Below are 12308 nucleotides of genomic sequence, written 5' to 3' on the forward strand. Positions count from 1 at the left end.
AATTTAACTTTCTATGTGGCTATTATGTGGACCCATAAAAAGTCATATCAGTATATGAGTGATTTCAGGCAGTTGGTTAAACAATTTGTCCTGCGTTGCCTTGGTAACCAAAAAAGCACAACAAAACAACAGCTACACAGACAAAAGTTTATTTGAGATTGCTGGCCTTTAAAAATGAAATGACACAGCCTTTGATGTCGAGGTCAAGGTATGAGCTGATGGCTGCGCCGCTCTGCAAAAACCGTGCCCCATTCTCATATTATACAATCATCAGCGGCGTTTTATTGAGGGAACAAAACATGCTTTATGCCCTGCAGATCCGTGCATACATCTTATTTTATTTTCAGGCAGACAATCTGGTTGTTTTTTTCTGTAAATCATCACCTTAAAGCAAAGAGCACAGGCCTTTTGATTTATGTCTCTGCTGTACATTTCAGACCCTTTTCAAGGACACCTGTGAAAACAGTTGTGTCGTGAAAGGCCAAACGTTCATATGATAAAGATAAGAGGAACTGCTGCAAAGGGACCAGTGAAAGATGCATCATGGAAGATAAATAACCTGCTGTATCTTCAGTGCATCATGTTGAACCAGGTCTTTTGCTTTTATTACACTTTGGTGAACTTAATTGTGAGTTTAAACTTGCCGTTTCAGTGCTTTTTACAACATATTATTCTACATTGCTCGACAATTATTGTTAAAGAAGCACAGAGGAGAAGGACCTTTACCACGATGCTTTGCAAAAGGAAGCGGCAGAATGTAAAAACTGATTTACATATGTTTTTCATCAGTTTGCAGAAAAATATTCATCAATATTCAATTTTATAAATGTGCATACTCAAAACCACCTTTCATCAAGAAAGGGTTAAGAACTTGGAGGCCTCCTAAGCCTCCATAGTGGTAGCCTACTGTATGTGCAACACACGCCATATGTCTCAAAACATTTAGCTTTTTATGGCACCATCTGGCTGCAATAAAAGTAGGTTACAGCATTAGCATCTTATTATTTGTCAAACTTCACATAGGTTTACCCATTTGGAGGAGGACTCAAAGTGTGTCAGACCACATTTGTTTATGCTCATTAGCATCAGTCTCAGAACAAGTGCATACACAGCACAGCCAAAAGTATGTGGACATGCAAGCAGCCTCCACTCTTCTGGGATTTGCTTCCATTCAGCTGCAAGAGTATTAATGAGGTCAGCCGCAGATGTTGATAGGTGATAAGGCCTGGCTCTCGGTGGGCGTTTCATTTCATCTCCAACGTGATGGATGGGGTAAAGGTCAGGGCTCTGTGCAGGCCAGTCAAGTGCTTCAACATCAGGCTGGGAAAATCGCTCTTTTATGGACCTCCCTCTGTGTGTGGGGGCAGTGTCTGGGGTCTTAACTGTTGCCACATACAGCCACGTTGTTGTATGTGCAGCGGTTGTTGCAGCAGCAGTTGCCTATTTCCATATCCAACACACAGAGCAACACTAGAATTCATCTGGGGTCATGGTCCATTTAATAAAATCAAGTTCAGCATTCGCTCTTCTTCAGCTCTGTTTTGCTCTTCACTGACCCCCTGAGGTGAATATCTGGCTCTTTAGCTGCTAATTGTTCCACTATGTTCACCAGCTTGTCGCTCACTTTGTTTGTCTCCTGTTTGGTGATGAACAGGAAGCGTACAGTGAGTTTATCTAAGCTTTTTTTTTTTTTTTTTTGCTGAAAACAGCTTCCTGCTGCAGGTGGAAACAGTAAGAGCGGTGAGGGTGAAATACAACAGTAAAGTTAAGGTTGTAAAACCAGAACAATGAGCTGAAGGAGTCTGTGACTCTCTGCAGAGCTGAGGGGAACTGCAAGAGGTAGGTAATAATCCTTTGGGAGTGCGTCACTACGAGCAGCTCCTTTTATATGCATGTAATAATTTCCCCATGTCAACATGAACATATTGATTAGTGCAGATTTAACTGTAGATCAGAACTTTAAATTGATGCCAGGGTCCAGGGAAAATCCAATCCTCCACTTACCAGGCTTTCCACTGATGTTTAGTTACAGAGTTTGATATAGAACTCTGTATTATGATTAATTGTTGGATACTACAACTGTCTAACTGATAGGTGCTGTTATCAAAATAAATCTGGTAATAAATGACACACAGCAGCCATGCCATGCACACATACACACCAGTGGAGGAATGTGCACTCAGAGTCACAACCTGAACTTATTGTGCCCTCTGTTGGCAACTTCAGGTGTCAAGTGCGCTAATGGCTGTAAGCAGACTGGAGCCTGGAGCTGCAGCTGGTTTGGGACGATCTGGACAGAAGCTGAATGCTGAGGAAACACAAGTGCAACACCTTTGTTGGAACTTCTGCAACAGCGTTTGGTTAAACTTCCCAAACAATGTTTAATTTCCTTTGTAGAAAGAACATCACGAGCGGGTTCAACTGCTGAATGAGTCAAAAAAAAAAAAAATTAGATTAAATTTAGGATTTAATGCTTCCTTTGTTTTAAATATTTATTATTTATTTATTCTGTGCTTTAATTTCAGAGTGCACTGACGCATTACACTATCTAAATTTCAGTAACAACTGCAAATACGATGGTGTTCTACAACTTTTGGAACGGCAGTGTATATTTCCAATTAAATGGATTCATTTAATGGATCATTTAACGGATTACACAACAATTGGCAGAAATTCAGGCTGCAGAAATTTTCCTCTCTGTTAAGTAGGTTTCCGACACTATAAAAGCAGAAAGAAACAATTTAGAGTCGCATTAAAACCGAAACAAAACAAATATTTTTGAGTGGAGTTTCTGACAATGACTAATTAACAAAAACCGGATGCAGAGGTTTGGATTTAAAAATGTCATTTTTATGCTGTGTACTTTCAGAAAACAGATGGAGGATGAGAAAGGCGTTACATTATGTACTCATCACACAAAATGGGGAAAGCCATGCCAGCGCTGAATACTAATAAAGACTCACAACTTACTGTGCATCACTTAAAAAGGTAATAGTCTTTGAGGAGAGAATGGATTTGAAGTAAGTAGGTCATTTGCTCTTCAGTGATGCAGTGTGAATAATTATACGCACTGAAACGCAGCAGTTAGTCTATTTTAAATGGACGCCAAAATGTTGACAGAGCAGATTAGTGCGCATTCTGTTTTCGGGGTGATGGTGGTCAAGTTTTATTCCAAACTGAGAGCAGAACTGTTTAATGTATTATTTATGAATGGATGCATCTGAATTGATAGTGCCTCCACATATAACCTTTGCTGTCAAAATAGGGGACGAAGGATCCAAGACTGTATCAGACAAGGGCTCAGTGTCAGTGGCTATCAGCGAGACAGTGTTAGATATGTGAATATGGGCTGTGGAGGTTCTTCACTGATGTCGTATTTATTTACTCTGCTGTCACACACAGGTCAACCATTGTAAAACTGCATTTACCCAATTAAATAACAGACAGGTGCTGCAGGGAAATTCTACTGTTTGTTTTTTGCTGCGAACAAACTCAGGACAGTGAAACTTCAAACTGAACGTCTTAAAAGAAAAACATTTTCTGAAAAGCAGATACCATGAAACATCTCTGTGGCTGACAGGAAATTGATTGAGTAGATTGAAATCAGCTTCTGCTCCACAGCTGCTGGACATTTGATTTGGTTTGAAATGTTTTCCACCAACACAGCTTTTGCTTTTATCGACAAATTTACAAGTTGTGTGATTGTCTGCTTTCAGAATTTGCAGTACAACTGCTGCATCACAGGTTGTAAGCAATACTGCACAAACACCTGCAAACACCAAAATATATGAAAATATATGCAACGACTAGAAGTCATTTACTACCTGTCAACACTAAACAGCAGGTAGGTACAGTTAAAGACTGATTGGTGAACATAGTGCAGCATTTAGCAACTAAAGAACCAGACATTTCCCTCTGCAGTTGGTACAGACCAAAAACAGAGCTAAAACAAAATTAATTTTGGCCTCAAATTCATTAGGTGACCAGACACACAATTCCAAATGAATGATAATGTTGCTCCATAACTGTAGGATGTTTGCTGACGAGTTCACGACATTAACTTAAAGAGTGATGATATGTCAGTGTTTACCAGTAACATGGTAATTTATTTGTCCAACCTAAAGCCGAGACAGGTTGACAGGAGATATGCCACAGATAAACTGATACACATCACTGCTGAAAAATAAATTACTAACACTTTATGTTGTGACCATGCAAGATCGAGAGGTAAGTTTAGGCATAGAAACAACTTGGTTAAGGTTTAAGGAAAGATCATGGTTTGGGTTAAAATAAGTATGTTGTTAGGGTCAGAGGACCTTTGTTGTCATGGTTACAATAATACACACATTGTTGAGGTTGTAGAGTGAAAAAAAGACTGATAAACAGTTTGACTGGTTTAGGAAACAACCGACAGACTGATGCTGTCTCAGATGACCGCAAGCTGTTGTGCAACAATAAAACACAGCACTAGTCGTAATAAGCTGTTTGCACAAACGAGCACCAGGGTTGTTTTGTATGGGAGGACTGTCTCCCAATTTTAACAACAACAGTATATGTGTACAACACCCTACCTGACAGATGGGTTGATTAAGAATTCATTATTCATAAAGCATCATGGATACCAGGTTTAATCATGGTTCGTTTGGTTTGATTGCAGGTGCTAAGCCTGTCTTCGTCTCCTAATAAGTTTCCAAAGTAGATACTTGAAGTCATGCAGTATTTTTGAAGCCTGCACTAAATGGAGGCTTCAAATGCAACCCTAAGATATGTCTTGTGAAACATACCCACCAACAGTCACTTGAGGACCCACTTCTCATGCCTTAAAACATTTGCGTACCACTGAACTTCCATGAAATTCCACCAGAAGACACGCAACTCACTCTCCACAGAAACGTTTGCAGGCATTTTCAAATACAATTCTTCTGAGCAGCCTTCATTCTGCGTGTTGTATGTTTAGGCCTTTGGCTTGAATTTAAGTCAAGGTTGCATCTGGAGGTCATTCAGACTGATGTTTGTAAAACAGCACTTTTGATATTTAAAAATCTGTTCATAGATGCAGGCAAAGCTGAATTATTAGTTTGGCAAAGCAGGTATGTTAACTGTGCCCATATGAACACTGAAACCAGTTTTGCTTTGTATTTCCAGTGCGAGTGACAGGAGATAGAAACCACATTCATGATTTCCCTGTTTACTTTTCCCTTGTTGTCTTGCTGAGCTGCTGCAGGGGACAGTAACACAAAGAGGGAATTTTGTACTAAAAGACAGAAACATTGGAAGAAATCAAAGTGATCTAGTGAATGCAGACTCTTGAAACCTCTTATTAACTTCAGTTAAACTCTGGAATGTATTTTTTACAGAACGACCGTGGATTTTATTCCCCATCACTTACATTGGAAGAGCAGAGAATTAATTTTAAACAAGAGGAATGATTGTAGGCAAGAAAAAGCAGTTTAACTGATCATATGGACACTTGACTATTGGTTTAAGACCAACTTAGAATAACTTGAACTTATCATTCTATATAAATCAGGTTGGGGAATACAGATATATGTGAAAAAATCTTTCTTTCAATACTTTCATTATTTCAGTTTTCTGTTTATAAACTGCTTATTCTTATTTTAAAGTGTGTTTAATCTAATTGCCACACAGCAAACATGCAGGACAGTCAGCACCACAAGGACCCCACAGAAGGTTAGTCCAAGAAAAACACAGACTACTTTTGCTCCATCAAAACTGACTTCCCATCACCCCTGAATAATTTCTTTACAGTCGCTAATGTTTTCCACGCAACAGTATTTCATCATGAAACAAAACAAACAAATAAACAAACAAAACAAAACAAAACAAAACAAAACAAAACAAAACAAACAAACAAACCCCTACAGAGTTACAGTGTTCCTGCAGAGAAATCTAATTAGAGTTTAATTGGCTGCATCATTTCATGTGTGTAATATGACTTCAGTATTTTTCTTTTACCTGTTCTTTGTGTTTTTTCTTTCTTTTTGTGTGTGAATGAAATTTTTATTCAAGCCCTCCGACATAAATTAGGCAAAATCCATGATCTCATGAGCTCCCTCTCTCTCTCTCTTCTCTCTCTCTCTCTCTCTCTCTCTCCTCTTCTTCTTTACATCTCACCAGTTTAATCTGTGTCTGAAGGGGACACGGCTGCAGCGCGCTGACGATCCTCCCCTGTGGTCCCCTCTTCTGTTTCTTCGTCTCTGCAGCGACCTTTGGCGCATCCATCAGCCTTCGCGTTGCAAACTGATAATTCTTTATTTGCCTCATTTGCGCTGTTTGTTTCCCCATTTCCAACCATGACCGCACAGAGAGCGCGCCTCAGCAAGCGGCTATCCGAAAAGCAGCGTCAAGGTGAGGATTCAATTTAATTCTACTGCAAATATAGGCTATATTTAAAAAAGTTACAGGCCATTAATGTAGTATGTTTTATCAAGTTTAAAACACTCGTTGTATTTACATTTTTATTTGCTTTCTGACTGATGCCTCTAAGTATTTGAAAAAGCACAACTGCTTTCATCAACGTAAATTTTCTCAAAATAATAAAAAGATATAAAACATTTCACGTACAAGTAATGTCATTATGTTGAACAGTGTTTAAGGTTAATTCCAACAATTCAGCTCACACCGTGTTAGTCATATAACCTTGGATTTGCAGGGCACATGCATGAGATGTGGCAACATAATTAACCTTCCAGGAGAAGTCATTAGCATCTATCAGCGCAGTGTGTGTAATGCCAATTATCCTCAACACTCACCAGTTGATGAGAACCATTGGAGCCCTGCTGTGTGGCAGTAAAAGCAATATTTTTCAATCCACAGGGCGAATTTTCACTAAACTGTTTCTTCATCATCTATGACCAGCAGAATATGTCTTTTGTCATCAGGAGTCAGTGATGTTCTGGAGCTAAAATCAGGTTTCATTATCGCTGCAGTTTATATTTTGATTATGTGCTGCGAGGTGTGAATGTCTGCAGAGGATAGTTTATTTTCCAAAAAGTGAAAATGATTCTCCTTTAACCAAAGTATGGATAAATACATCTGTGTATGCTCTACATGCTAAACACATCCAAAGTGTGTTTTGATTGTAATGCATTCTGCACCGGGGGGGTTTCCTGATATTATCAGGTAAATATGATTTTCTTCTGAAAATGTTTGTCTCCTGTTCTGCCTGCTGGTGCTTATTGCCCTGAATAATGAAGCGTCTGTTGTGGTTTTAAATGGTTCGGATGCCAAATTTCAGCTGCTCTCTGAGTGGTGAAGTGTAGAGTGGAAACAATTAGTAGATTGATGGACGGACATAAAATTAATCAACATTGCATTTTGATGTTCTTTTCAGTGAAACATTCTGTTTTTGTTTTTTTGTTTTTTCAGTTTGAAGATGAATGAAGATTTAATGCTTTTCGTAGTCATATATGATTTTAAAGCGAAAACCTCTGGGTTTTCTGCTGGTGATTGGATCAATCAAAGAATTTGAAGACGCCACCTTGGATTCTGTGAAACCATAATGGGCTTTTTTTTTTTTTTTTTTTTGACATTTCATAGGCAAAACAATGAACTGATTAATCAAGAAAATAATCTGCAGATTAATCGCTAGTGAAAAGTTTTTATGAAACAAAATGTTAGGCTGAAGTTTGACCCCAGCAGGCATCATGACATCGCCGTTAATCAAATAAAACTCATCCTCTGATGGCACTTTTTGTTTTTCTGTTTGTAGCGGGTCCCCGGTGTTGAACGAACCCAGATATCAGCACAGGATGTGTTGACATCTCCTGTTGATTCTCCAGCTTTTCTCTCTGAAATGGAGCTCTCTTTGCAGGGTTCCCCTTCAAACGTATCCAAACTGTTCCTCAATGCCAGCGTGCCACAAAACGGCACTGGGAATTACACCAACGACCAATTCCCTGAGGTTAACCTCTTTGAAATCCTGGGTCCAAAACGATCTCCCTTCTTCCTCCCGGTGACCAGCGTGTACCTTCTCATCTTCCTCATTGGCTTGTCTGGAAATCTGCTCACGTGTGCAGTGATAGCAAAACACAAGAAGATGCGTAACCCCACCAACCTCTACCTGTTAAGCCTGGCTGTGTCCGACCTCCTTGTGCTTTTGTTCGGGATGCCCCTGGAGATTTACGACCTGTGGCAGAACTACCCGTTCCCCTTCGGCGAGGGCGGCTGCTACTTCAAGACCTTCCTCTTTGAGACCGTCTGCTTTGCCTCAATCCTCAACGTGACAGCACTGAGCGTGGAGAGGTACATTGCCGTGGTGCATCCGCTCAAAACACGATACTTGTCGACTAATCAGCATGCCAAGCAGGTCATCACCATCGTGTGGGTGGTGTCGATGATCTGTGCCATCCCCAACACCTCACTACACGGCATCTTCTACCTGCCAGAGAGAATGGAGGAGTCGGCCATATGCACTGTGCTGAAGCCCCTGTGGATCTATAACATGGTCATGCAGATCACCACTGTGTGCTTCTACTTTGTACCCATGATGGTGATTAGCATGCTCTACCTGGTGATGGGTCTTCATTTGGGCCGAGAAACCCGGCAGCCCAACGGGAACTTGGGAAAGAACTGTAGCAGCAACACTCGAAGGCAGATCAGCGTGGAGAATGGGCGCAGGAGACAGGTCATCAAGATGCTCAGTGAGTTTTTTTTTTTTTTCTTTCTTTCTTCCCAAAGCATGCATTGCCATGACAGGCTGCTATGATTTGAAAGCAGATCCCATTTAATCTGTGCTATCAATGCCAAGACATGTTCCCAAAGAGGAAACTACAGCACATATAATGACACAGGATTGTCAATTCTTTGTGTAGACCATTTGTATTCTGAAAGGGATCCTATCATTTCTCATCACCTAAGCTTTGGGGCTTGAATGAGATTTCACGTACAATGTTAGTACAGTTCTTAGAGCACATGGACCATCTGCTGCTTTTTATAGATAATTGATTTGTTCAAATCCATCACCCAATAACAACAACTCGCAAAATAGCTGGTACAGGATTCAAGTGGGATCCATCTTAAAGGCACCGTTTTTCTCAGTTGGCTTCTTATTTCCGGTGAGTGATGGAATCCAACACAAACACAGCGTTGCCTCTCAGGGTTAAAGTGATCCTGGTATCTTCAAGTGAGAGGTTTTCGTCTGTGCTCATCTCATTAGTTTTAAGTGCTCTCTTGGAGAAAAGGTGAGGCCAGGTAAATTTGTTTATCATGAAAGAGGGAGAAATTAAGAATATAACATTCAGATTGTGGAGGCAGACAAACAACAGTGTTGGGTCGTTTGCTTGTGTTGCCGTGGAGATGCTGTTGTTGATCTCATTTGATTACCCACAGTTCACGGTCTACCTCAGCCATCCTCCTAATCATGATTTTTATTTTATTTATTTTTTATCTCAATGTTGCATATTTAGTAACATATATTAGGTAAGAAAGAACAAATAAGGATTTTTCAGAATATATAGTACAACAAATATCATGTTATATGGTGGAGAAATACTTCAGCCTGCATCTAGTGATTTTTTTTGGCTCCTTCTGAAGTTGATATATTGACTGTTAGCAAACAGGTGCTTATTTACATATGCAGCAGACGCAGAGAAACATTAGCATTCATTTGGTGTCATTTTGTGATGAATGTCAGTCCAGTATTCCTTCTTCTTCCACCTCTGGTCTTATCTCCACTAATTCCTGAACAAAACATTGGCCTTTTTAGATGCTAAATGCTCCACCGTGCTCACCACCAGACAGTCACCGACTGTGTCCGCCTGCCGTTTGGTGCGAGGCAGTTAGTGCACAGTGGAGTTTTAGAGCTTTGTTTTTTTTTGCTTAAAACAGCTGCCTGGTGTATCTAGAAAAACAACACTCATGAGAGCGGTTAGAGTGAACAAAAGCAGTTAAGGGGGCTGTAAAATTCAAAAGACAATATGCTGAAATGACTTTAAAACTCTCCACAGAGCTGTGGGGAGCTGCAGGGTGATAATTCTATAATTCTCTGGAGGTTTGTCATTATTAGTGATGTACACATACGGTACATGTAGTATCTGATCCATTTTTAATATTAAAATATTGATTATAGCAGCTTTAAGATTTGAAGATGGTTCAGTTAATATAAACTCACGCAGTCAACAACATTAATCAAACCCACAGTTCAAATGTGTTGGGCTTAAATAGGAAGAAAGTTATGCTAAAAATTTCTAGAATGTTTATATTTGATGTGTGGTGCATTTATGGTGCAGCCATAAAAAAACATGGACTCATGGGTTTGAGTATTTCACTCAGAGTAAACATCACATAACTTCAATGAAGAGCTGGAACAAGATGATACAGCATCTCAATGTGATAGAGTGTGGAACAAGATGATTTTCCCGACCTTTAATCTTCACTTAAGGGAAAAAAAAAACTGTTAAGGGATTAGACAAACAAATCTCACAGACGTGGGAAAAGAGAAACCATGTGCAAAATGTCCGCCATCATAAACAGCCTGCGTCTCCTTCACTGAGAGCATCCTGAGAGCATTACTCATGGATTATTAGGAGAGGGACACAAGAGTGCTCCACCGCCAAATGATGTTGGGCGTCCCCTCCTGATCAGTGACACATTTACAAATGATTATCAATGAGATGACCTTAATACTAAAGTTTTTAAGACTTTTTGCACTTGCCTGACTTCGTGTTCAGTTTTATCTTGTAGGCCATTTGACAGAAATATAATGGGTCAATATTATTTCCGCTTGTTTAAGTGTACATGACTAAACCTTGCACACGTCATCTGAAACAGGCTTTTAAATTATGTTTGGGAACTTTGGGGTCGTATATTGTGGCAGTTAAAGTGATAATATGCAACATTTGCTGAGCAAAATTGATAATTACAGGATGATGGCACACTGAATTTCCATTTTTCAAGATTCTCTTTAAAAAAACCGTACTACTGTATATTCAGCGAGATAGTTTATTTTAGTTGGTCCCAACCTGGAGGACAAGCTCCTCCTAAGAGTGACAAGATAAATCTACCAGGTCATGAGATGATTAATGGGGTTGGAAGGAGGAAAAAACAAAAGTTATGCTCTGAACTTTTCTCTGATCTTTTTGTGAAATATTCGATAATTTGGTCTGGTCTGGATCCTCACATGTCCAATGTGGGGTGATGTTGTTCAGCATGTTACACCCTGTCTTTGCTTTTCTGACTCTGTCTCATTTGATCTTCCTAGAAAAAGAAAAAAAAAGTGTCATCAGTAAGAAATAAAATCTTTGAACCTGTAACAACCTTTTTAAACAGCCTGCTTTCTCTCCGCTCTGATCCTCTAGCGATCGTGGTGGCTGTGTTTGGAGTCTGCTGGGCGCCCTTCCACATCGAGCGGCTCCTGTGGAGTTCCATCAGCCAGTGGACCGACTTGATGCACAATATTTATCAGTATGTCCACATCCTGTCAGGTGTCCTCTTCTACCTCAGCTCTGCGGTAAATCCTATCATCTACAGCCTGCTCTCCACACGGTTCCGGGAGTGTTTCCGAGAACTCGTGTGCTCCCAGGCCGAGGACAACAGCTCTGTGAGAGGCTCGCCGCCCTTCCCTAAAATCCTACTGGACCCTTCTGTCTCAAGTACCAGAGCTCAGGCTGACGGTAAGGACTCTAATGCTTTCATCCCTTTGCTGTCTCCTAATATGACACTGAGCACGGACACCTCAATCCTCACATGTGCATGTAAAGACACAGCCTGCAAGACCTCTGCGTTCTAACTGAGATTTGATTTGAATAAGCTATCAAGCAGCTTAGCATATCCAGGATCACTTTACGGGAGTGGTTTCACATTTTGTGAAATAACCTTAATTACTTTCTTGTCGAGAGTTAGATGAGAAGATGGTAACTCTAATATTTGTCCATGCAGAATGAAGCTAGAGCCAGCAGCTAAGCTGGAAATAGGGGGAAACAGCTTGCCTGGCTCTGTCCAAAGCCACCTCGCATCAGGTCTAATGCTCTCTAATCAACACGTTATCTCCTTTATTCGATTCGTAAATAAACCCAAGAAGTTTAACAATGACACGTCTACAGGGCCAAGAAACAATGCAGCACATAACCATCTGTAAAACTGCAACTTGCTGTTTGGTGCATAGTTTTTTTCAGCCTCGGACAGAACCTGGCTGACTGTTCCCCTGTTTTCAGTCTTTATGCTAAGCTAACGTTCTGCTAGTTCCTGTTTCAGATTTACTGTACAGATGTGGCGGTGGTGGTGATGCTCTCATCTAACTCTCGCCAAGAAAGCACATGTGTGTTTCTCAAATTGTTGGATTTTAAACA

The 12308-nt window shown here is 40.2% G+C and overlaps 1 protein-coding gene across 1 annotated transcript; it reads left to right on the forward strand.

The window, feature by feature from the left end:
* The first annotated feature begins 7726 nt into the window (after positions 1-7726).
* Positions 7727-11749, forward strand: nmur3 (neuromedin U receptor 3). The gene is made up of 2 exons (XM_041034452.1): positions 7727-8663; positions 11319-11749. The coding sequence occupies exons 1-2, from the start codon at positions 7817-7819 to the stop codon at positions 11747-11749; spliced, it is 1278 nt and encodes a 425-aa protein (XP_040890386.1). The 5' UTR covers positions 7727-7816.
* The last annotated feature ends 559 nt before the right edge of the window (positions 11750-12308 follow it).

Source organism: Toxotes jaculatrix, chromosome 3, assembly GCF_017976425.1.
Source record: "Toxotes jaculatrix isolate fToxJac2 chromosome 3, fToxJac2.pri, whole genome shotgun sequence".
Taxonomy (NCBI): domain Eukaryota; kingdom Metazoa; phylum Chordata; class Actinopteri; family Toxotidae; genus Toxotes; species Toxotes jaculatrix.

What these genes read in the sequence shown, in the direction of transcription:
- nmur3 (XM_041034452.1), top strand. Translation starts at nt 7,817, where the DNA reads ATGGAGCTCTCTTTGCAGGGTTCCCCTTCAAACGTATCCAAACTGTTC. An exon ending in ACAGGTCATCAAGATGCTCA is followed by an intron (nt 8,664 to 11,318) that starts GTGAGTTTTTTT and finishes CTGATCCTCTAG; the next exon opens with CGATCGTGGTGGCTGTGTTT.